General features: G+C 36.6%; 4 protein-coding genes across 4 annotated transcripts; 1 reads left to right on the top strand and 3 right to left on the bottom strand.

The window, feature by feature from the left end:
• Window positions 1-419: 419 nt before the first annotated feature.
• On the bottom strand, window positions 420-4549 carry LOC128679213 (collagenase-like). The gene is made up of 8 exons (XM_053761293.1): window positions 4426-4549; window positions 3943-4006; window positions 3489-3639; window positions 2789-2955; window positions 2241-2348; window positions 1747-1895; window positions 856-964; window positions 420-628 (listed from the first exon to the last, which is right to left on the bottom strand). Exons 1-8 carry the CDS (start codon window positions 4477-4479, stop codon window positions 471-473), a joined length of 960 nt encoding a protein of 319 aa, XP_053617268.1. The 5' UTR covers window positions 4480-4549; the 3' UTR covers window positions 420-470.
• Window positions 4550-5929: 1380 nt separating this feature from the next.
• On the top strand, window positions 5930-15971 carry LOC128679269 (protein adenylyltransferase SelO-like). Its single transcript, XM_053761389.1, has 12 exons — window positions 5930-6219; window positions 6777-6940; window positions 7230-7310; window positions 7733-7896; window positions 9048-9223; window positions 9728-9827; window positions 10625-10785; window positions 11498-11619; window positions 12542-12671; window positions 13705-13831; window positions 15099-15211; window positions 15573-15971. The coding sequence occupies exons 1-12, from the start codon at window positions 6028-6030 to the stop codon at window positions 15693-15695; spliced, it is 1653 nt and encodes a 550-aa protein (XP_053617364.1). The 5' UTR covers window positions 5930-6027; the 3' UTR covers window positions 15696-15971.
• A 275-nt stretch (window positions 15972-16246) lies between these two features.
• okr (okra) lies at window positions 16247-18989 on the bottom strand. Its single transcript, XM_053761388.1, has one exon. The coding sequence runs from the start codon at window positions 18855-18857 to the stop codon at window positions 16551-16553; it is 2307 nt and encodes a 768-aa protein (XP_053617363.1). The 5' UTR covers window positions 18858-18989; the 3' UTR covers window positions 16247-16550.
• A 478-nt stretch (window positions 18990-19467) lies between these two features.
• On the bottom strand, window positions 19468-24143 carry LOC128679290 (leucine-rich repeat-containing protein 47-like). Its single transcript, XM_053761415.2, has 6 exons — window positions 23356-24143; window positions 22486-22920; window positions 21997-22156; window positions 21267-21369; window positions 20858-21016; window positions 19468-20383 (listed from the first exon to the last, which is right to left on the bottom strand). The coding sequence occupies exons 1-6, from the start codon at window positions 23975-23977 to the stop codon at window positions 20273-20275; spliced, it is 1590 nt and encodes a 529-aa protein (XP_053617390.1). The 5' UTR covers window positions 23978-24143; the 3' UTR covers window positions 19468-20272.
• Between the last annotated feature and the right edge of the window lie 287 nt (window positions 24144-24430).

Raw genomic sequence — 24430 nt, 5'->3', positions numbered from 1 at the left:
CGGCACAGATTACATAATCCGACCCGCAAATTCTGTATTTCCTCGTCTAGCAATTTCCCAAAAGGTTGCCTGGAAGAAATTGCTTACAGCGATAAGGCCGCCTTTTGCACAATGTATCTATACCATAATGTCATGCTATGTGTGATTATACATTTTGTACTTATGTATACTATGTAATTAATTTGTGCAATAAAGATTTTTGTATTGTACTGTATTGTATACCCCAGCTTCCGGTGAGGAAACTTGCACACTGGTTGATTATTAACTTGTGTCTGAAATGGAGAAGGCAATGGCAAAACACTCCATTTACAGTGCCAAGAAAGTTATTTGTGGTGTTGTCCAATAGACTTATGCCCATAACATACATAGGTTATGGGCTTGAGTCAAGTTTGAACGATAGAATAATAATAACAAGTATATTTCGATTTAGTAAGTGAAATAATGACCACACTAAAAATTTATTAAAAAACTCAAGCGTCAACGATTATTGGCGCGTCAAATTTGACAGGTGTGTCCACGAAAATCGGCGGGTCGATGTCCGCGACTGCTCCCGTGTCATTACCCCAGTCGAAGTTGACTCCAGTCACTTCCAAGTACCACTCGTGGTAATGACCGGGGCGGACGTAGGCTAAAAGTTAGAAAAACATTGAATTAGTGTGTTTGTTACCACTTCACGCATTATCTACTAGACCGATTGTACACGGATAGAAAACAACACATATCCCGCGGCGCAGCTAGTCTACAATAAATTGATTTTATAAAAAAATATACGTATAAAAATATATGTAGGCCGTACGTATTTATCTTTGTCCACTAGCCTCATAGTTATATAATTTTAAGCTTTTAACTAAATACCTGAAGGGAAGACGCTGTTGCAGCCGGCGCTGGAGCCGAAGCTGACCACTCCGATCATGGTGACCTGCCCGTCCTCGTCTATCTTGGTCAGTGGACCACCACTGTCACCCTGGAATCAAACAAATTAAAATCACACAAAATTATTTAACGTAAAGTCTATACTAAAAATATAACTTCCAACTAACAAAACTAAATAGAGGACTGCATAAGGTATGAAATATTTCATGTTTCCAATTTTCATACCGTTTAGATTTAATCCCCTATTTCCCCCCACAGCAGTAACTGCTGTGAAAATTGTCACAAATCTGTAAAAATTACGAGTGTGCTGGAATAGATCAACTGAGTAGGTAACTCATTTTGTTACTTTTCAGTCTGAGTTTACACATATGGTTTAATTTATTTATTGAAGCTCAAAGCTAATGACGTCATAAAAAGGTGAGATTTAAACCTATAGGGCGTTTTGGCAAGTCCGAATATTAGCCAAAAATACGCAATGCGTTTTTTCATCTATCTTGAAAAATAAGTAGATATTTTGTGTATTAAATGTGATTATTTTACTGATGATCCTATAATTCTGATAATCTTCAAAGAGCCATAGATCTAACAAACATTTTGTCTGTTAGCCTATTGTTTTGGAAATTCCATTTTTTCATTTCATTTCACCTACAATTTTAGCCATTTTAGAAATATAAATAAATTTATTCATAACATACTAATATACATCACAGGAAATGAACAAAATGTTAATATTACAAAGGTACATTAAATATGCTACAAAATGGTACCACTCAGCTTGTGCCGTGACGAAGAGCCATGTCGCTGATTCTCAGTGATACCAAACAAGATGGCGCTACCAGAAAAGACCATTTTTAACTATGTTTTTGGTTGTACCTGGCAAGAGGACTGGGCGGTGTTGTTATAGTATTCGGCGCATATAGTCTGGTTCTGTATCACAGTACTACCACCGTACCACTGTCGGCATTCGGCATTGGAGATACCCCGCAGGTGCACCCAGCGAAGAACTTCCGAAGTGGTGCCACCTAATAAGGAATGATTTATTTATTTATTTATAAAGCCATTTCATTGATTGACCCTTGCGTAGCGAACGTAAATTGTTTGATAATTGAAAATGTATAATTGGGTATTGACTGCTAAGTATGGCCAAGATAAAAATCATAGGTACAGTTCAAACAAGTATAAAAATAATTTCTTTCTTCGTTACTGCAATAAATTGCTTGAATTTTCGGAAATTGATAATTTTAATAGGTATAAAAAATATCTGGCGCTCTCTCGTTTCAGAGGCAAGATCAACTTCGGGGTCACTGAGCAAGAGGAGTACCTAAAGAAGTAATTTATTTAATACTGACTGGATCTTTCATACTGACCGTTCCACGAGTCGTCTGTCATTCCGTAACCGCTCACTGTGAGCACAACGCCTGTATAGTCGATGTTACGTTGCGCGCTGTTTTGTAGGCGGCAAGGCTGGATATATGCTGAAACATACAAACACACATGAACGCATGTGAACACACAATTTCTTGATGCTGACTGTATATTACCTACCGGTAAATAAACTGCAGTGGTTGCGTTGTGTTCCGGTGTGAAGGCAGTGTAAATAGGTACTTGCTGTGGCAAAAGACTACATTTTTATCGCTGAACTCAGACTAATACCGATGTGAAAACATGCACATTGCGTAGTTCGTATGAGAGCTTTCATTTGCCGCTGTGAAAAACTAGCAATGAATCCGCCAAAGATCGGTGAACTGTTTCGTGATAATGTAGCCGGTATAAGATACAAAATCTTCAACGAGCGCGTGACACCCCTTGTGTTGCAACGTCCACAGGCTACGGTGACTATGTACCATCAGGTGGGCCACATGTCTATTTGTATATGAAAAGTAGCATTTTCACACATATTCTCTGGATGACTTACGTCCATAAGGTATGTCCTGGTCAATGCCGAGGAGGGCAATGTCGTCAGTCTGCACCTGAGCCTGGAACTCGTTGTAGCGCGGATGGATGTGCTTCCTGGTGGCCTCCACGATGAACTCCGGCCGTGTCAGGTTGGTCAGGCCGAAGCGGACAACGAATGAGTTGCGGCTGGGAGAATAATACTCACATACAGGGTGATTTCCTTATACATTGGCATTATTTTAACTACATGCTCAGTCCATGGTACCGAGCAACTTTTATTTTAGTATGGAAGCAACCTTGAAATTGCGAAAAAAAAATCTGCTGATTCATACATTTTCCACAAGTTAGGTATTAAATTTTGTATAGAGCAGCTGATTTTTTTTTCGCGATTTCGGAGTTACTCCCAAACTAAAACTTGTTCAGAATCACGGACAGTTTAGACGGTAAGTTTAACATTTTTACGTCTATACTTTCTTCATATTTCATATAAGCTTACCTTTCCTACTTTTTTCCAGTTGATTTTTGAACCCACATACCCAATTAGTATAGAAGTAATCCTCCCATACTAAAACTTGTTCAGAATCACGGACTGAGCATGTAGACAAAATATTGCTAATGTATAAAAATTCACCCTTGTATATAAATAAAAAACATAGTCCTCTACTCGTTAAAGAAAGAAACATCTTTGATTTTTTGACGTAATCTAATGAGGCACTGACTTGGCGAGGCAGTGGGCGGCAGTGATCACCCAGTTGTTGTGGATGATGGAGCCGCCGCAGGAGGACACAGCGCCGGCGTTGCTGATCATGCGCAGACTGATCTGATGAGGAATCTGCCCGTCAGCCGCCTCCCAGCCGGCTACGATCCTGCCTGTAGAACAGACAAAATATAACAGTGGTTCGTATAAAACAGCTCTATTTTATGGCTCTCGTGGATAATAATCTGCTATGCCTACTTACTAGTCCAGTTTAGACTAGGTACTTACTGTTTAACTATAATATGAATCATTTGTTTTTTTCACGACTGCCCAAAGAATGGAATACTATTAAACGAATGTCTGAGAAAATGGAATGTTACGTATGGTTTTGTTAATTATCTGTTCAAACTTAGGGCATAATCGGGCAAAAAGCGAATTAGCTTGCTAATTGGTAGAGGTGCTTAGTATTTCCTTACCTTGTCTAACATCTTCGATGATCGCTGGTTGGGCTGGTTCCAGTCCACTAGGGATGGACTGAACCTGTTGGTTAACATAGTTTTACATCTTTACTTCTATACTTTCTTCATATTTCATATAAGCTTACATTTTCTACTTTTTTCCAGTTGATTTTTGAACCCACATACCTACTCAGTTATGGAAGTAATAGTTTGTTAAGCTTTAACCACTGGAATGAACGAATTATGATAGATTGATTGTTGAAGAGGTCAAACGCGGGTTTAAATTTACCTATTAAAGGGCTGAAATAGGGGGTGAAAATCAATAAAAAAATTATTGCTGGCCTAGAATTACATAAGTATATTAGTATAATATACTTACATAATTCTAAAACTTCTTCTTCTTTGCGTGTCAATGGCAAATCTACAACGCTCTATTGGGTGCTTAATATATTATTACTAGAACCTTTAATTAATTAATTCTAAAACTATAACTACTCTTACCTGGGCAACCCCAATAGCAAAAAGTACCCCAACAAAATATACACCCTTCATCATCCTGTCCGAGCTAATGACTGTTATAATTACATTACTTAAATTATTAATCCTAAAATTATCTCACCGAATGTAGTTAATCGGGGATTACGATGACGTTAATATTAATTCCTTGTAATTTTTTATGAATGATGATGCTGTAATCGTAATTAAGATATGATATGATATGATTAAGTAAAAAAGTAGTAGATTAAGTTGATTGGTAATCACGCAATTATTATCTTTCACAGACAGTTTTAAGTAAAAAAAATAATTTAGGATTTTAATTTATAAGAGTTTTAAAGTTACGGAAACTTTTGAGCCAATTTTACTTTCATCTAATAATAAAAACAACTAATATATATTTATATACACACTTAAGCTATTTGTTAAAATTAAAACTAAAATAAAAAAATATTAAATTAATTTAAATAAAAAATTGACACTAAATCGCCGTCGTCGTGTTAAAACTTATTACTTATCATTTTCAATTGTTAAATAATTCACACTATAAATGCGTTTTATACTTATGTATCCCATTGATCCATGAAATAGTTCCCGGAATGTTACTTCTTAGCACTTGATTTTCAAAAATTCATTTTGCCGTGCATAACTGAAAAACTCAAAATTGTAAATTACATATATACGATACTGTAACTCCTGAGTCACATAATTTTTACATTATTTATTTCTACTTATATTTTAAATTTTGACGTGACAACGTCTTAAATTAGGTTGCGGCTGGGAGTCACTTATGAAAAAGTGTAACGCCCGGTAACGTTACGATGAGTCACCGAACGAGAGAGAGGCCCGCCGAATGCCTTGCGTCTCTCTCCCACTCAACTATGATCGGTCTGCCGCGCGCGTAAAAAGATGTTGTCACGTAAAATCTTCGCCCGTAAAACCGACTTTACAGGCAACCATTTTTTATTTATATTTTTATTTTACACAACCAGGTCCAGCTGAAAATCCGCGCTGTGGCTCATGCCGCGGAATAGCAGAGCTGGTTACCTTTTCGACTTCGATTTCCGAATTTTACATTATTAATAATTTCCTATAATATTAGGTATAAGTACTTTAACATAGTAAACGTAATATGTAAATGTGTTTCGTTTAGCCGAATAAAGTTTTTCTTTCTTTCTATATATCTGCGCCTATATAAAATCACATGTATGCGAGCACCTCTCGTGGTAGTCGTGCGGCTGTAGTTTTAGTCACAATGTTTGTTGTCAGTTGAATTATTTTGGTGAAGAAAGGGTTACTAAACAATAAGGTGTCATCAAAAACTTCAGACGCTGGCTTTTATCTCTTTGCCATTTGGATAAACTAAAACAAAAAAAAATATTAAAATTGACATTGACGTATAGAATATAGATCAGCTGGTGGCCATGTCGATAATTTATTCAGTGCGAAACTAGTTCTTATACTAAGAGAAATAAAGTTGAGAACCGCAAGACAAACAATCTGTATTATTTTGATTCGTACCTACGTACGTAGGAATGAATTGCATTTGCATGAAATAAATATTATAGTGATATTAATCTCGTTTTCTTGGTAATTCAATAAAATCTAATGAGACGATCTTTTTGTGTCCTTGCGTCGTTATTGCACGAGCCAAAGGCGGTGAAAGTTGGAGGGAAAATGAAAATAAATAACTTCAAAGAATGGAAGTTCAAGGAGCCTCCTGTTTACGCCGAGCTACCAATCGACGAAAACCCTGAATACAACGTGCCAGTCGCTGTGAAAAATGCTGTGTTTTCCAAGGTATGAATAACTAAAGATTATATCAATATATTAAACTGAGAAATTAGTTTAGGTGTCACTGTATGATTGTGCAATGCACACAAGGCTTTAGACCTAGAAGCAATGGTGGTCCAGTGGCTAAGATGTTCGTCTGTTATCAAATCATCCCAGGCTTGAGCCTCACTTGTGCCATATGAGTTTACATACCAATCTGCCTTGTATACAATATGTTTATGTATATATTCATGTTTTTATAGACTACTTACTACTTGATTCTATATATGAAGAAGATGTCTGTTGTCATAAGTCATGTCAAATGCCTTTGGGCGACTTGAATATAATTTGGCACCAGTGTTTGGCAAAACACAGTCAAACTTATTGAAGTAAGTTTGACTGTGTTTATTGACTGTAAGCTTAAAGACTTTATGAATTAAATTTTTTAGCTGATGCACTGCAGCTCTGACTGCGGTTGCCTAGAGTCATTGACCGTATTTATTCAAAATTTCATCAAAATCGGCCCAGTGGTTTCGCTGTGAAACTATGACACACATACTATACTATGACATGATTTCTACCAGGTACCAACAGAACCGCTGATTGGCCAGCTCCACCTGGTGTGTGCTTCAGACGCCTGCCTCGAGGACATACTAGATCTGGACCCAATTGTGGCCGAGTCAGAAGAGTTTGTGGACTTCATCGCTGGGAAATATTTACCTTCCGGCGGACTACCTGTGAGCCATAGGTAACAAAATATATGTAACATTTCACATAGAACATTATATTTTATATTTGTATCTAATTATGATTAACAGTTATATATTAGTAATTATGGATAATTATCAAAACATATAAACAAGTTCCTCTTATTGAAGCTTTTTACTTGCTAAAATCAATATTCAAGGTCAGTAAACACCAAATGCTTTACTAAAGCCTATTGATGCCTGCAACACGAGGTTGTCCACTTAATCTTTTGCACTTTCACAGTACCCTGCGAAAATAGATGGTCTACCTCAAAACTTATTTTATTGTAGGTACGGAGGTTACCAGTTCGGTTACTGGGCAGACCAGCTCGGAGATGGCAGAGCGCACACTCTTGGAGAATACATAAACAGGTGCTTATCAAATTTACTTTCTAAGCAGTAAAGGTCGACAAGTGACAACCATGCCGATTTGAATTAAAAAAAAAATTACTACTCAAAGTACTCCTCTGCTCTGTAACGTAGTGGACACCACTGTAATTCGCTACTGGAAGGCCCGGGTTCAACTCCCAAATATTTAATACTAGGGGCTTCGCTCCCGTGGGTGTTTCGGGATAAAGTACCTTATGAATTATTCCAGGTTATATTATACCCGTGTTCCAAATTTCATAACAATCCAACTAGTAAATTTTGCATGACAGGGTAACAAACGTACATCCTCACAAACTTTCGCATTTGTAATATTAATAGGATTAGTAGGTTACCTTAGTGCTTAGTATGGGTCATTGCATTGTCCATTTATTTAACTTAATTTATAAAAGCCAATTGATTCCCAGTAAGGGCGAGTCCTGGCAGCCTCAACTGAAGGGATCCGGCGAGACTCCGTATTCCCGCTTCGGGGACGGCCGCGCGGTGCTCAGGTCCTCCATCAGGGAGATGCTGGCGTCAGAGGCTTGCCACTTTCTCGGCATTCCCACAACCAGGGCCGCTGCTTTGGTGGGTAAGACAAATTTTATTTTGCTCTATTGTAGAGGTTTATTCGTTCATACATTTGACGACCTCCGTGAGCAGTTATCATGCCGGACTGTTACACTGGAGGTCCCGAGTTTGATCCCCGGTCTGGTCAACATGGAAAGTGATCATTTACAGATTGACTTTAATAAATTAAATGAATATATTAGGACAAATCACACAGATTGAGCTAGCCCCAAAGTAAGTTCGAGACTTGTGTTATCACTATCAGTCAATATTGTTACTAAAATACTAACATTATATGGACACGCGGTCTGTATTAATAAATGTCTAGATTTTGAATAATACGTCAATAAATAAAATTTACATCTCATGTTCGGTAAGTAGGTCCTTATTACCCCCAATAATAATGTAGCTAGAAAATCCCTAAGGCGGTAAGTAATTAAAAAAAAACCACTTCACTCTTTCAAAAAGTTCACGTACATCTATCTAACCATCATACCGGCAATAGACATCATGCATTCAGCCCAATGACCAAAGAGCTCGCTTCGCTATTTAGCCTTGTCTTCGTATAAATATAATAGTTATCATTTTTAAATTTATTATTTGTATTTTTAATAAATGAATTTACAGTTAAAAAAAAAAATTTAATAGGTATCGAAAGGCGAAGCTCAAATTCGTTCTTAAAAAAAAAAGTTCTTTACTTGGTTCTTTTTAATGAAAAAAGGCGGGAATAGAAAACTTTTACTTTAAATATTGTTTGTTTTTAGGATTTTTTTATAATGAAAGTTTTTTTCTACTTACCTCACAATCGAGATGTAGAGCAGAGTAGTTAGCTCGGGTGTGAGCATCAATTGCACCCTCGAACTATAGGCTATAAATATCTCTTTTATATTTTATTAGAAAAAAAAAAACATTGTAAGAAACAGTAATGGTAAGCCGATCTGGCATGATAGGGACCAACACTGTTCAAATGAGTTTCTTTCGGCATTTCTTCTCAGCAGTGGTCGTTCCGAAATGCCAGTGGTTTGTAGCTTGTGAGAAATAACTATAAATATAAAAATTGACGAGAAAAAGTGCCTGTGAAGGTCTAATTTCTGAATAAATGATTTGAATTTGAATTCGGGCTGTAATTGATGCCTTACAGCCCTTGGCTACTATTCTACTATAACTTTACAGTGAGTGAGGAACACAAAGTATGGCGCGACAAAACCTATAGTGGGCGAGCGAAGCAAGAAAACGCGGCTATTGTGATGAGAGTAGCTCCGTGTTGGTATCGCTTGGGCTCTGTTGAGATTCTACTGAAGAGGCAGGAGCCGCACACTATGAAGACTTTAGTGGACCATATTATAAAGGTGAATCACTCAAGGATGATATGCGTGCCAACGGTCTGACAACTAGGTAGGAACGCGGACCCTGGGCTCTGACGCTCAACGGCTGGGAAGCAACCGGGAAATCGCTCAGATGAGAGAGGGATATTATTAAGGTGAATCACTATATAGTATAAAACAAAACCGCGCTACGTCACTGTCTGTTTCTAAGCTTTCTTTTAACGGATTTTGATGCAGTTTTAATTGTCACTGAGACAATTTGTTCCCGATTTATACGTACATAAACGACCACGTCCCACATCGTGCTTTCAATGCTTTATTGTGATAAGTAGACCTGATGGGGTGCACCCAGGATTGGCTTCCAACGAGGGAACTACTCAACATTTTACTGCACGGACATAATTTTTTTTACACACGTCGAATGCATCAAGGTATCTCCGAGTACGTGAGCTTAGAGTTTTACGAAAACGCGTCCTATTCTAGAAACTCAAAGAAATGCAACGTGACATTTTTTCCACGTATTTTCAGCATTACTTCCCTAATATCAACGTGGAAGATGAAGATAAATATGTGAAGTGGTACTCAGATGTAGCCCACAGAAATTTGGATATGGTGGCTACTTGGCAAGGTACTTATAGAAATGAAACCTACTAATGTACCATAGATTATATACCATATTAATATTACATAGAAAATAAAGAACTTTTGATTTGATAAATATATTCTAATTAATGAATATTATAATGAAATTATTAAATTATAATTGCTAGCTGTTGCCCACAGCTTCGCCCGCGTTCAGGGATGGAATTTACAAAGAATCCACCTGACAAAATTTCATCTTAATTCGTCTATTTTCAACATTTCGTGATGAGTGAGTGAATGTTTTGTTTTAAAAAAAAAGCAATTATATTAAACTGGACCCTTACCGTGTGGGTAAGGGACAAAAGATATTATCACTCTGTCTCGTTTCTTCTCCTGTACATCTAATACACATTTCTCTTTCTTGTATGAGTGAATCGAAAGATACATGTAGTTTTCTCTGTCTGTGTTGTTTTTAGCTTTCACTAGCGGCCCGTCCCGGCTTCGGTCGGATAAAAAGATAATATATTATACACCTAAACCTTCCATGGGAATCACTCTATATATTGGTGAAAACAGCATAAAAATTCATGTAGTAGTTTTTCAGTTTATCGCGAACAGACAGACGCGGTGAAGGCATTTGTTTCATAATATCTAAGGATTGTCTTTACCGTCGACAGAGAAAGCTACAGATTCAGTTATATCTTCCATTTCGCTCATACATGAGAGGAAACGAGACAGCGTTGCGTGCCCAGCGACCGATCCAATCTGTCACTTTTTGTCTCATTCATTTGGCTATACTCGTCCGTCGACTATGTAGTTTGGTTCGTCTATAGTATTTTACAGGTTACGGCTTCACCCACGGAGTTTTAAACACAGATAACGTAAGCGTTCTAGGGGTGACCATAGACTATGGGCCGTACGGATTTATGGAACATTACAATAGCCACTACGTCCCGAACAGTTCTGACGACATGGGACGATATGCTTTCAGCAAACAACCAGAGGTGAGCTACTTTTATTGTGCACTAGCTGCGCCCCGGGGCTTCGCTCCCGTGATAAAAATTACCCTATATGTTATTCCAGGTAATTTTCTACCCGTGTATCAAATTTTATAACAATCGGTCCAAAAGATAATGTGTGAAGAGGTAACAAACAAACTTACTTTCGCATTTGTAATATTAGTTAGGATTCGTTTTTAACGGCGGCTTCGCCCGCGTGTGTTTCCCACAGTTAATGCACTTTTTCTCGAAATGAAAAGTAGTTTAGTATGAGAAATTTCATGAAGATTGGTCGTCATTAGATAAATTGTTATAAAAACTTTTTAAATGAAAAAGAATATTTGTACACTTCAAAAATAAACTCTGTCATACAAACATTTTAATTTCTTTTAATATCTCAATATTCGTTATGAGCACGAAGAGCTCTAGAATGTAAAGGAATTTAAGCAGATATATTTTTGTTGTCACTAGCTCTGTGTATTTTGTAAAGATTTTGTGGTTTTCTTATTTATTTTTGTTTATATTCTTTATCGGTTATCTTGTATAATTTTTCAATTTTTTATGTAAGTTTTGATTTGAGTGAAGATTTGTACACTTCAAAAATAAACTCTGTCATACAAACATTTTTTTTTTAATATCTTAATATAAATGTTATGAATTATTATATGTAGTATTTGCTCTAATAATATTTGTAACAATTGTCTATTGTTTATTTCAGATATTATTATGGAATTTAGATAAATTCGCCGAAGCACTACAGCCAATATTGTCTGACGACCAGAAGGCTAAAATAGAGGGCGTTAATAAGGCTTTAGAGAAATACGTCACTGATAAAGTTTTGTAAGTATGTTAATCGTTTTTTTGGAGTTCCACACAATGACCACGACCCCAGCCATGAGGGCATACGACTATGAAACGTGTGTTTGTATTGTTTTGTGAGCTTATTATTAAACTAGCTGCCCCTCCTTGCTTCGCTCGGTTGAAACCATGAAAAAGTAGCCTATGTGACTCCTGAAGGTTTCGTTTATTCCTGTTTATACATTTCATCAAAATCGGTCGAGTGATTTTTGAATTTATTCAGTACAAACAAAAATACAAATCTTTTCATTTTATAATATTAGTATGGATAAATACATAATTGCACGAAAGTATTAAAATTAAAAAAAATACAAACTTGTTTAAAATTACAAGTTGTTTATGATGACAGCTTTCTAGGTAGGAGTTTTATTATTTAATGTTTGCTGGTTGGCTGTTTTAAAAAATAACCTTGTAAAACTAAACTTGATAAATCTAAGTTGAAATTCTCCACGTCGCTTTAGTTTCTATGACACTACATTATTATCATACAAGACACTATATCACTCATATTAACATGGTGCAGCCAGGATCGGCTTCCAACGAGTCTACTGCACGGACGTGATTCTTTGTCACACATTGAAAGCTACAAGATTGACGATTTTAAACGACATTAAGTTTGTGCCAAAAAATTATATAATGTTTTAAAACTTGATTAAATTAATGATAGACTCGGATAGAATTTAGGGCTAGTACGTAAAGTAGTAGTAGTAGTAAGTACATTATAATTCTTTTTTTGTTTTGGATTTGTAGTGGATAGCATGCTCCTCTTTATTTAATTATATTTGCATACCTATATTCGGAAAAACGTGTAGGTCTAATTCATTTTGACTATTTGTACTCATGTTTTTGGCAAATAAATGTTTTCTTTCTTTCTTTTCTTAAATGAATTTGTTTTCCGTTACAGGCAAACCTACATAAGCAAGTTGGGCTTGACGACAATCCAAGATGGCGACTCGTTGCTGATAGACGATTTGTTGAATATGATGGAGCGAACCATGGCCGATTTCACCGCCACCTTCCGGCAACTGGCAGAGGTTAGTCGAGATTGCATTATTTCCGTGTAGATATCATCATCATATCGAGTGTGTTATTGCCAACACTGGTGTCAGATTTTATTCAAGTCGCCTAAAGGCATCTGACATGACTTTACGACTACTTGCCGCCATCTAGTGCCAGGTAGTCGCATACACACTAGTGAACTAAAATGTCCACCAGTGTGCAGGTTTCCTCGCGATGTTTTCCTTCACCGGAAGCAAGTGGTGTTCTATGAAAACTACTATATATGAGTCAGATTGGTATACAAACTCATAAATGGCACGAGTAGGATACGAACCTGAGACCTTTCGTGCCACAGGCATCTTAACCATTACACCATCATCACTTCCGTGTAGAAATATAAATGTCTTTTAGATAGAGTATTTTATGATTGTATTTTATGCGAACATTAGAATTAAGCCTTTACCTTGTTATCGTAAGTTACATGTTAATGTACAAAATAACTTAAAAAAATAAGATATAAATCTATACTATTATTATAAAGAGGTAAGCGTTTGCGAGTTTGTATGTTTGAGGCGGGTAATCTCCGAAACTACTGAACCGATTTAAAAAACTCTACCACCATTAGAAAGGTACATTATCCAAGATTGCTATAGGCTATATTTTATCTCAAAATTCCCACGGGAGCGACGCCCCGGGCAACATCTAGTGAGTACATAATTTTGATAAAGCTTTTATTTAGTTTCACGTGTCCCGTTGTCTGTATTCAAATCTAGCAAGTTAGATTTCTCCTACTTCCAGTTGAACTACAGAGTTGAAATTTCCCACGTCGCTTCAGTTTTCGTGACAATACATTATTATGATAAGCATGACCTGATGCTCCAGCTCGGATCGGCTCCAAACGAGGGAACTCCTCAACCGTTTACAGCACGGCCATAGGTTTATTGTCAGGCGTTAAATGCCATAAGATCTCTCTGACGACAATAAAAGCTTGTGGCATAAATGTAGATTTTTTACAAGTTATTTATAATTTGGTGGGAAAACGAAACGCTTGAAAATTTTATATTCAAGGTGCAAGCAAATCAACTAAGCGACAAAACAATATTAGAAGAGAAATGGTCCTTGAATAAACTTCAAGAGGCGACTGGCTGGGCTGACTGGGTGAAGAGGTATCAAGGCAGATTGCAGGGTGATCAAGGTAAAGAAAGAAAGAAAAATTTTATTCGACTAAACAAAACACATTTACATACCTCGGTGACACATGACGACCTCGGTGACGCAGTGGTAAACTTCTTGCCACTGAACCGAGAGGTCCCGGGTTCGATCCCCGGTCGGGTCAAGATGGAAAATGATCTTTTTCTGATTGGTCCGGGTCTTGGATGTGATTATCTATATATGTATATGTTATAAAATATAGTATCGTTGAGTTAGTATCCCATGACACAAGCCTCGAACTTAATTTGGGGCTAGCTCAATCTGTGTGATTTGTCCTAATATATTTATTTATTATTTATTTACCTATTATGTTAAAATATACCTAATTGTAAAGGAACTTAATAATGAAAAATTCGAAAATCGAAGGTAAACATGGGGTTAGATTAAACCGCCCTTGAATTTCCATAGATGCATAATACTTCTTCATGATCGTATTCCTCATGGCTTAGGGTCGTGGTCGTTGCGTATTGAAACACACACAACTTTCTTGGCATTATTAATTGAGTGGTATGCCATTGCCTTCTCCATTTCATATACAAGTTAATAATCAACAAGTTCCTTCAAATTAGTAGTAGTATGGTAGGATTTGAACCTGGAACCTTTCGATCCATAGGCTTAATCATTATCATTAAAACTAATGAAACTAAGAGTATCCAAAAAATATGTATCTATGTATGAATGTATATAATGTTCGGGTTGAATCTTGCCACTCAATTTTGAAGCCGATATCTTTAACTGATTGAACTGTGTTTAGTTTGAATGGAAATCACCATCATCATGGGGTGCCATCTTCGAATTGAAGTTTGGAGGTCAGCATACGGAAACCCTCGCGGCTTTGGGCCGCTATTTTCAGTTGGTTGTATCTAAGTCCGGTCCAATCCTTTATGTCATCAAATAAATAAATACATTAATGGAAATAAGACATAATAAATAATATTTAAAAAATATATAATATTTGGATATTATTCTTATATATCTTGCAATACCTGACGGTAGACCAGTTTCGGCTCCCGACGAGGGAACTCCTCAACCAACCGCACAGTGCACGCTCATTGTTTGGCACGCGTTGACTGAAATAAGATCTCTCTGAACATATTAAATGCTTGTGCCGAAAATTATTATTTTTAACGTCACCATTAATTACAATCTGAAGACACGAGCCTCACACTCACCTCACTGTCTGAGTGGCGTCAACGATCTGTGAAAGTTAATAATCAAATAAGCATGTAATAAATAAACTATTTTTACAGTGACAGAACAGGACAGAGTATCAAGAATGTGCAAGTTGAATCCAGTTTACGTCCCGCGAAACTGGATATTACAGGAGGCCATAAATGACGCGGAGAACAGTGATTTTGAGAAGGTAAAATTGCTCAAGTCTCAATCTTTATGGCAGTAGAAACACTAGTGTTTCTTCGAAAGTGATTATTGTTACATGACATTATATACAGTTCCGCCTATGTGTATATGTACGACACTTTTTTTTTATAGCAATTAGCATGTATATTGCAACCGACATTATTTCTCATATTGTTCTGTGTCTATATATTTTTTAAAAGTGAAAACTTCCGTTAGTGGATTTGTGCACTTTATGTGATGGATAAAAACCCTAGGTAGACCTAGTCGAATATTCTTAATAAGTCATCAAACGTTAATATTAAAGTTTGGCACTCCCGAAGTACAATCTGTTTGTTTTAAATGTATAAACAGCGATCTATTTTTAGGTGCGTTTCTTACTGAAACTATTCCACAAGCCTTTTGAAGTGAACGATGAGGCGGAGAGGCGAGGGTACTCGTCCCAACCGCCCAGCTGGTCCTACGGACTTAAACTCAGTTGCTCCAGTTAATTAGGATACGTAAACGACGAGAAAACATGCATAGCGTGTCACAGGCACACAGAAATAATTCTGCCGCGACACGCGAGGCGGGATTTGTGAATGCTCGCGACAGGCACGGCGTGTTTTAGAGAATGTGAATCAAGAAAATCTATTCTGTTGCGGTGCTTTCGTTTAGTACAATTAATTATTTTATTACAATATTAGATTTATTAACTTTTAACACAAATGGCAATGGGCACAAAGTGCTAGTTGATAGTCTAAGCTTAAGATTGTAAAATGTTGGTAAGTTAAAACATATTTTTTATATTTATTTTTTACAAATAGAATGGTCAAGATTGGTTGATACACGCCCAGTGTTGCCAAAAGTGAAGAAAATGTGGGCGCTCTCTCCGTTTGGTTGGCAACACTGGGGGGCGTGTATCAACCAATCTTGACCATTCTATTTGTAAAAAATAAATATAAAAAATATGTTTTGTTGACTTCCTGACAAACTGTAGATCATTATTTAATTTTATAATGTCATAATTTTATGATTCCAAGGAGCGAAGTTGAATGAAAAGTTTTCTAAGAGTAAGACTTAGCGGTTTAATTATAGTATGTTGTTATTTCTATATATAGATTTAAAAAATATATTATTGAATGTCTCATAGAAATATTAAGTTGTTATTTTTGTAATAAATATTTTCGTTTATAATTTTTTTTTTCATTTTGCACCTTCACTTCACAGTATTTTTTTTTAATAAACATGTTTTATAATCATAAAATATAATATTCTCCACAATCTACTTAAATTATAATATTTACAATGAAAATGAAGTAAAACATAATTTTTCACTTGGAACAAACAGAAAATAAAAATAAACATTATTGATAATCTTCATCAGCACTGTCATCAGGCTCTGAATAATCCTCATCATCATCAATCTTCCGTCTCTTTCTTTGTTGAACATTTTCTTTATCTTCTTCACCTTCTTTACTGTCTTTTACTTTGTTGGCCTCACATTCAGCAGAGCGGTGATTGAAAACGAATGAAATGCTTTTAGCCAAATCCCAGCATTGCTTCAAAACAAGATCGGCTAAGCTCTTTTTATCTGCACAATGATACCAGTTTGATAAATCGGATGTACAGTCTGAATTTTCCGGAGGAAGAGTCACCTGGATGTTATTCACACATCTACGGCATTTAAATTTACTGTGTGTATCTGATAATGTGTTCTCTTCCAGACGGAACAGATCCTTCAAATCATCAGAAGTGAAGTGACGTAACGATTCCTCATTTTGATCCACAACAGTATCACTCAAAGCTTTCTTGTGTGCCTGTCTTTGGAATATCTTCTCTTCAATTGTACCTGTAGCCAGTAACCTGTAAATGTAACAAGGTTTCTTCTGTCCGTCTCTCCAGACCCGAGCCATGGCCTGCTCATCATTAGCAGGGTTCCAATCGGGATCAAACATGATGAGTCGGTTAGCACCAATCAAATTCAAGCCGCAGCCACCAGCCTTTGAACTTAACATGAAAATCCATTCTTTTGAATCTTTTTGGTTAAAACTTTCAACCACCTTCGCTCGTTTCTTGATTGTCATCGAACCGTCAAGCCTCACATACTGGTAACATCTTTTTCGACACAATTTCTCAAATAAGTCTAAAGTTTGAGTGTAATTTGAGACCAAAACTATTTTATCATCTGTATTTGTTTTTAAATTAGCCAAAATACAATCTAGAATCATAAGTTTACCAGAATACTCTGGTTTAACATCTTTAATGTCATAATTACTTGGCAATAAGTCTCTAGCCTTTTCAAAGCCTTCAGATCTTTCAATAATTTTATCATAGACTAAGTCCGGATGGTTACATAATTTCTTCAAAGTTGTAATGCTTGATAGGGCGCTTAAAGTGTTCTTTTCTCCTGTACCAGAGAATTTGTTACGAATAGCATCAGAATTGATGAAATTCTTGTATATCTGAGTCTGAAGGGCGGTCATCTTTACACATATGACCTGTTCAAACTTAACAGGCAAGTATTTAGTGAGCAAGGAACTAGTTCTGCGGATCATACACTTGTTGACAATTGATGTTAAGGTTTGTAGGCATTCCTGTGCTTTCTCCCTTTCTTGTTCTGTAGCTAATGCATCTTGTCCTTTCAGAATAGGATTTTCATATCTCTTTTTGAATTCCTGAGCAGTTCCTAATATACCTTCGTTGACAAAGTGTACTAAGCTGAAATATTCTGTCAAATCATTCTGTATTGGAGTGCCTGAGATTAAAATTCTTCTTTTAGCTTTCAAACCCATCAAGGCTTGATATGTCTGATTTTCACTGTTCTTTAATCTGTGTCCTTCATCACAGAGAACTAAACCTACTTCAGACGAGTGCAATATATTTGAATAAATCCTAAATGTTTCATAAGAGATAATTAAAACTGGAGTTGCAACTCTCAAAGCTGCAAACGTGTTCATAAACTGCTGAAGCTTCAATGTTATATCTGCTTTAGAACCACCATCCATAGCCAAAGCATTAATTCTTGTTCCTAACCACTTACCAATCTCATTGTACCAATTCTTAACCAGACTACTCGGGCACACAATGATTGCCTTACAAATAGTAGGTTTGCAATCAGGCCCTTGTCTCAATAAGGTCCAAAGCAAGGTTATGCACTGTAAAGTCTTTCCCAAACCCATTTCATCAGCCATTATACATCCATACGCATTTTCTATTTGGTTTCCAGTGACACAGTCGTACATAAACTTTACACCATCTCTTTGATGAGGTCTTAGTATGTTTCCGAGCACTGGATCAACTACAACAGCCACTTTAATGTCATTAGGACTCATTTTCATCTTTTCGTGTTCAGGGATGTACGGGGGGCGGTATAAAACAAGCGCATTCGGTTCATCAGGATCGTGTAACGCGCGGCGCACTTGTGTTCGTTTTAAACCAAGACTTTTACTACAATATGATGACACGTAGTTAGGTATGGGTACTTTGAAAGGCTTACTCAGTATCTGTCGGATGAGATTCTCATGTTCTGAAGTGGATAATGCTTGAGATGGTGATTTTTGTGCCAGGGGAATCCTTGCGCATTCCCGCTTCTTTCTTTTCTTGTCAATTAAAGGGCTCTTGAAGACGCTGTCGCTGGAGCCTAACTGACTGGGCGCTTGACTACGCCGCATTATGTATGCAATCTTACTTTTCCATACAAAAAAATGGCTTTAAGAAGTTTGAAAACAAAATCAAACTTTTGTTTTGTTCGTCGAGAATTGCGGGACGACATGAATTTGAAAAGAAATGGGATATTGGGAAAGTCATCTGTCATTACATTGACTTTGACGTTAAAAATAGTGTTACCATTGCCATGGTTGGATCAAACAAAAATTAATAAACTAAACAATTTTTATATCAGCGTATTCGTCTGCACGAAAATTAACATTTTTAAGAGAAGTAAGCGTCATATGATGTATTCCCAGATTTTAAATTGAAATTTAAGCAAACACAAGAATCGTTGAATACAAAATACTAGGGATAGTTACACCACTTTCTGATTAAATATCATATTGCTATTTGACAGATAAACTACCTGCTATATAAATCTGCCTGAAGGAATTGCTCAGCCCTATGCAAAACTTGTGAAACACAATTTTATCGCTATCTTTCAGATACTTTATTAGCAATCGGTAAAACAGGCCCGTAGACTTCTTGATAATCTCTTGATTCTCTTCTCTCTTGATCTCTGATTGCAAAAGAACGGTACCATTACCGTTAATATAAATTTAAACGTACACAAATTGCAAAAATACTTTATTCAAAAAAACATTCAACGAAAACTTGCACTTACTTTAAACACTCATGATGTTTTACATCGACATTGGTAGGTACCATAATCACAGACAATTTTACAACAATCCATGCCTTTTTTTAATTGTGCACTTATATGATATTAATCCTTTATGCCGGCTCCACACTGTCGTCGAATAGTTTGCCAAACTTTGGCTGATTAATAACTTGCTGGTTTTTCATTGCCATAAATTAAAGCACTTATACCAACTACGCAATGTTCACGCATTCGAGTCGGCGTGTGTCCGAGTTCAGTGACAGTGTGGAACTGACATTACACTTTAAAGTTATTAATTTAAAAAAAAGCTTTGCTTTTTACAATGAAATCTTGGGAACATAGTTTGGCAATGATTAAAAGATTGTTTTTGTTAGTAATATTTCACTCATTATTAGCTTTAAAATATTTTATGGTAATTTTTTGCATGAAACCAACATTATGTTGTGAATGGTGTAAGTATAATATAACAAGTGTGACGCAGACCTTATAAAACTTACAGCTATTATTTAATTTACTCAATATAATTTTACCAGTACAAGAGGAAAACAGAATACTGAAAAAGTTTTGAATATTATGGCAACACCAGAAAGCCAAATGTTGGTATATTCTATTTACAAATTATATTCTGAAATACTCATGGCTATATTATTGGCTATGGATGGAATTAATACTGGCCACTTTTCATTTGGCGAGTCAAAAAAGAAAGTAATATAAGGCGAATACATGCATTTTAAAAATAAAATATTTGCCTGTCCCTTATTTCTTTGGCATACGGTACACTTTGATATTGGAGGAATTTTCATAGACACAGTCTGTTCGTGACGGATAAACGCTTTTTAGGTTGCCTTCCGGGTCCACCACTTGTACCTGAAAAGAAAGTCTTTTATATTTTTTTCTGGAGTAAATAAACAATATACTTTTCACATTTGACACTTGCTTGGCGGAGACAGTCTGATGTCGACCGCCGCCTAGTCTCATGCACATATGCAAGAGATCACGTTTAATAATAGTGGCAGTTCACCATTAATTAGATTTTTTTTAGACCAAAATCATTTCCAGACGTTTTGATCCATCTATTGTCAATTTTGATTGACTTGCCTAAACAAATTTACTCCTGGACTTCACACCTCCTCCCGCTCAATTTTAACCTGATATTCAGGTGGCGAATAGACGTAAACCTATACGGACCGCTTACCCCACTCGTCTGCCTCAGCCCCGCGTATCGTCACAAAACTTTTGTTAGATAAATTGCAATAACGTCTTCCCTTTGTTTTCAATTTACTTTTATTTATCTAAATAGTATGATTGAAATGTCATGAAAGTAAAAAATAAGTTAACTACCTGTTGTACAGTGAGCGAGTGGTACCCCTGGTCGGGGTCAGTGTCCCCGAGACCGAGTAGAAGAGTTTCCTGTAGGAACTTGTTCATGGCGGTCTTGCATGCGCCGATGGACGTCTGTGACGTCACTTCCACCAGCATCCGCTTGCTCTCGTGTGACATCTGAAGACAAATTTTGAGAAATGGTAAATTGATTGTCTTAATACAATTTCTTTTTGTTTGTAAGTAAGTAAAAGCACTATTTTCTTCATTCTAGAAAAAAAATACTCAGTGCCTAGTCCAATAGTCCTTTTTTTCCTCTAGCCAGTAATTCGTCTGGTTTATTTATAAGAAGTCATAGAGTCAGCCAAGCCTATAAAGAGGCTGAACGCCACTACAATGCTCTGACTGTGATATTATACTGTGTTCTTACTTTGGTATCTTCACTGTTCGTGATTGGCGGGAAACTGATGACCTTCCCACTCGCGTCCTGGAGACACGGGTACTTCGGCTTGCCCTCCAACAGGTACAGGTATCTGAGTTTGTGGATAATGGGTCACATGTTAACTTAACTATTAACCAGATGACCTTGGTACAAAGGTCATATTCTAAATTAAACAATATTTAAATTTGAATGAGGTATGAAAAAAATCATGGTTTGAGGGAGAGCTTTTTCATTTTGATGTTAAAACTAGCGGCGCGTCACGTCTAACTTATTTAATTACACATCTAAACGTTCCCCAGGAACCACACTATATATTTGTGAAAACTGCATGATAATCCGTGCATTCGTTTTTGTGTTCATCGCGACAGACAGACGAGAGAGCGAGACGAGACGCGGTAGAGGACTTTGTTTTATAATATGAAAGGATTTAGTTTAAATAATTATAACATACATATACATTTATATACAAATATTCTTACATATTAATTCCCTATTGCGTCTGTCTGTCTGTCTGAACGCAATAAACTCATAAACTACGACGAATTTTTGTACGGTTTTCGCCAATAGATAGTTATGAGTACTAAGGATTTTTTTAAATATATTATGGTTACGAGCGAAGCCGGGACTGGCCGCTAGTATACCAATATTTATCAAAGTTACAAGCTACTAACACTGGTTCTTTTACCTAATTTTAACATGATATCCTGAGAACACCTACTTGTGTATGCCAGAGTAGACATTCCTTTTCTTCTCCTTCCGCAGGGCGTCGGCCTCCGCCGTCAGCTGCTGGAACAGCTGCTCCCCGGAACAGGGGCGGAGCCTCGACAGCGGGGTCAGTTTTAGCTGTGACGGAATCTTCGCTGTGTACACTAGGTCTCCTGTGAAGCGACAAACTTATCTGTTAAACATCAAAACTTTTGATGTGCGACAATACAGACATGTAAGGTGATTGGTTGGCTGTCTCTCACCACAAAGCCTCGATTACTATCCTCTGGGTGTAGTGGGCTCAGAATGAAACCAACCACAAAAATTTGAGCGATAGAATTAAATTTACAAATTCAAGAAGTATATACTAATAAAAAAAAATATTTCTCATACAATCTTCTTCTTTGCCCTACGATTATGTTTATATATTTCCAGACTGATGCTGCATCAAGGCTATAGTCTTATTGGTTAAGAATAGCTCGTCATAAAATCTGATACTCACCAGGTGCAATCTTGTTCATGTCATGTGTCGCAATAGTCGCCACATTCCTCTTGTCACACACCGTGTCATGCAGCTTAGTCTGCATCTGAATGAACTTCCTAAACAGTGCCTCTGTGAAGTTCAGCTCATTCACGATACAGCACAAGATGTACGGACGGACAGGACCCACTTCAGACTCTAGAATCTTCACTTTTACAACATCATCTTCGACATGGAGAATCCTCATGGAATGGCACAGGTCACAGACTGCTTCTTCAGGCGGTTGGTCGTCCTGTTTCTTTCCTTTCTTGCCTTTTCCTTTCCCCGTCACAGGTTGGGACTGGTCAGACTTTGGACAGTGTTCACGGATGTAGTCAACGACTTGTTTGGTGCGACACTGATCCACTAGCTTCATGAGGCGTTTGTCTGCCAGTTTGTTTCCTTTGAGGTTTAGTTCTGAGAAAAAAGTATTTGTTATAATTTTTTTCATTGTGAATGAAACCAACTCTATAAAATCATTGTAAAAATTCTGTTGACTATTAAATGTGTCTATTGTGTATGTTGCAATATTTTTAACAAATAAACCTATTTAATACACTGTTTGAACAGTTCGGTGAAATGATTCCAATATAAGAGGGCTGATTAGGTGCTTGCACTGGCATCCTCAAAGACAAGTTATAGTCACTGTTTAGCTATTATTCAGTAATTCACCATATTTTGATTCACCACCACACACCATATTTGAATTCACCAATGAAATTTTTTTGTGCCATTATTACACAACTGGAATTATTGTGCAATTATTACACTAGATTAAACATAACTAAGAGATCATGTTGGTTAGAAAAGCTTACAAAGACAGAAACTTAAGCAAAAAATTATGTTACTCACCTTTCAATTTCGTCATAGAAGCCAACTCTCCAGGCACCGTCTTCAGTTGATTGTCTCCAATGTCAAAATTCTTCAGAGAAGGCAAACTGCGGCTCACACAGTTAGGCAGTGACTCAATAGCATTCCCTTTAACTTTAAAGTCAGTCAAATGAGGCAAATTTGCTTCATCTACATCAGGAAACCTTGTTAATTTATTATTTGACACATCTACTGATATTAAATTTGGCAAGTCACCAAGTTTTGGAAAAGAATCGATTAAATTAGAACTGAAATTAATACTAGACAGGTCTTTCATGTTGTTTATACTTTCTGGGATACTTTTAAGTTGATTTCTTGAAAGATCTAGGACTTTTAATTTCGATAAGTAGGTTATGTTTTCGTTGAACACCTCGATCTTGTTACCGAATAGGAGAAGTGACTGTAAGTTCACTAGACGTTTTATTTCATCAGGAATAGCTGTAAGGCATGTGTCGCTTATATTTAACAGGTTCAGGCTAGTTAATTGAAACACGCTTTTGTCCAAACCATCTTCAGTAATACGTTTGGAGATGCTAGCTCCCGCCAACTTGATTTCGTGTCGGTTCTCCGACTTTGCAGTCGTCACCTCTGGCCAAACGCTCATCTTGATCACTTGTGTAAGAATTTAGTACAAAACTATCAGAAATAGGTAGGTAATGAAATTTTACAAATTACGCATGGCACAAACGGCGAATCCAATGAAAAAACATAAAAATATAATGACATGTCAAATCAAAAATAATGTTATGTCAATTTGACAGCTTTGACTCATTATTTATGTTGTTGACATTTCAATGTAGATAATTAATCTTATAAACTCTGATCCACGGCACTGGCAGGGCAGGACACTGCAAAGCCGCTGTAGGTATGTTGAAAGGTGAGGTCGTCTCATTTTTATTGTATAGTACCTATTCATATTATTTATTCGTTAACCAAGTGTTACAATGATTTTAAAGTAATTACAATTAGTGCTTATAACTTAGTCACCTTACAGGTATTGCGAATATTTAATAATTTTCTATATCTGTGCTATATAGTACCTAGCCAACAAAACTTT

Source organism: Plodia interpunctella, chromosome 21, assembly GCF_027563975.2.
Source record: "Plodia interpunctella isolate USDA-ARS_2022_Savannah chromosome 21, ilPloInte3.2, whole genome shotgun sequence".
NCBI lineage: Eukaryota > Metazoa > Arthropoda > Insecta > Lepidoptera > Pyralidae > Plodia > Plodia interpunctella.
Note: the sequence above shows the minus strand (reverse complement) of the source record. Positions and strands in the feature narration are given on the sequence as shown.

Bases quoted from the DNA above. Each gene is read 5' to 3' on its own strand.
- LOC128679213 (XM_053761293.1), bottom strand. From the start codon at position 4,479: ATGATGAAGGGTGTATATTTTGTTGGGGTACTTTTTGCTATTGGGGTT. The intron at 2,349-2,788 runs GTAAGTCATCCA...TGTATGTTTCAG, and splicing joins CCAGGACATACCTTATGGAC to CATATATCCAGCCTTGCCGC. The intron at 1,896-2,240 runs GTCAGTATGAAA...ATTCCTTATTAG, and splicing joins GACAGACGACTCGTGGAACG to GTGGCACCACTTCGGAAGTT.
- LOC128679269 (XM_053761389.1), top strand. From the start codon at position 6,028: ATGAGACGATCTTTTTGTGTCCTTGCGTCGTTATTGCACGAGCCAAAG. The intron at 9,224-9,727 runs GTGAATCACTCA...ACGTATTTTCAG, and splicing joins TAGTGGACCATATTATAAAG to CATTACTTCCCTAATATCAA. The intron at 15,212-15,572 runs GTAAAATTGCTC...ATCTATTTTTAG, and splicing joins AGAACAGTGATTTTGAGAAG to GTGCGTTTCTTACTGAAACT.
- okr (XM_053761388.1), bottom strand. From the start codon at position 18,857: ATGCGGCGTAGTCAAGCGCCCAGTCAGTTAGGCTCCAGCGACAGCGTC.
- LOC128679290 (XM_053761415.2), bottom strand. From the start codon at position 23,977: ATGAGCGTTTGGCCAGAGGTGACGACTGCAAAGTCGGAGAACCGACAC. The intron at 22,157-22,485 runs GTGAGTATCAGA...GTCGCTTCACAG, and splicing joins CATGAACAAGATTGCACCTG to GAGACCTAGTGTACACAGCG. The intron at 21,017-21,266 runs GTAAGAACACAG...ATTTGTCTTCAG, and splicing joins CGAACAGTGAAGATACCAAA to ATGTCACACGAGAGCAAGCG.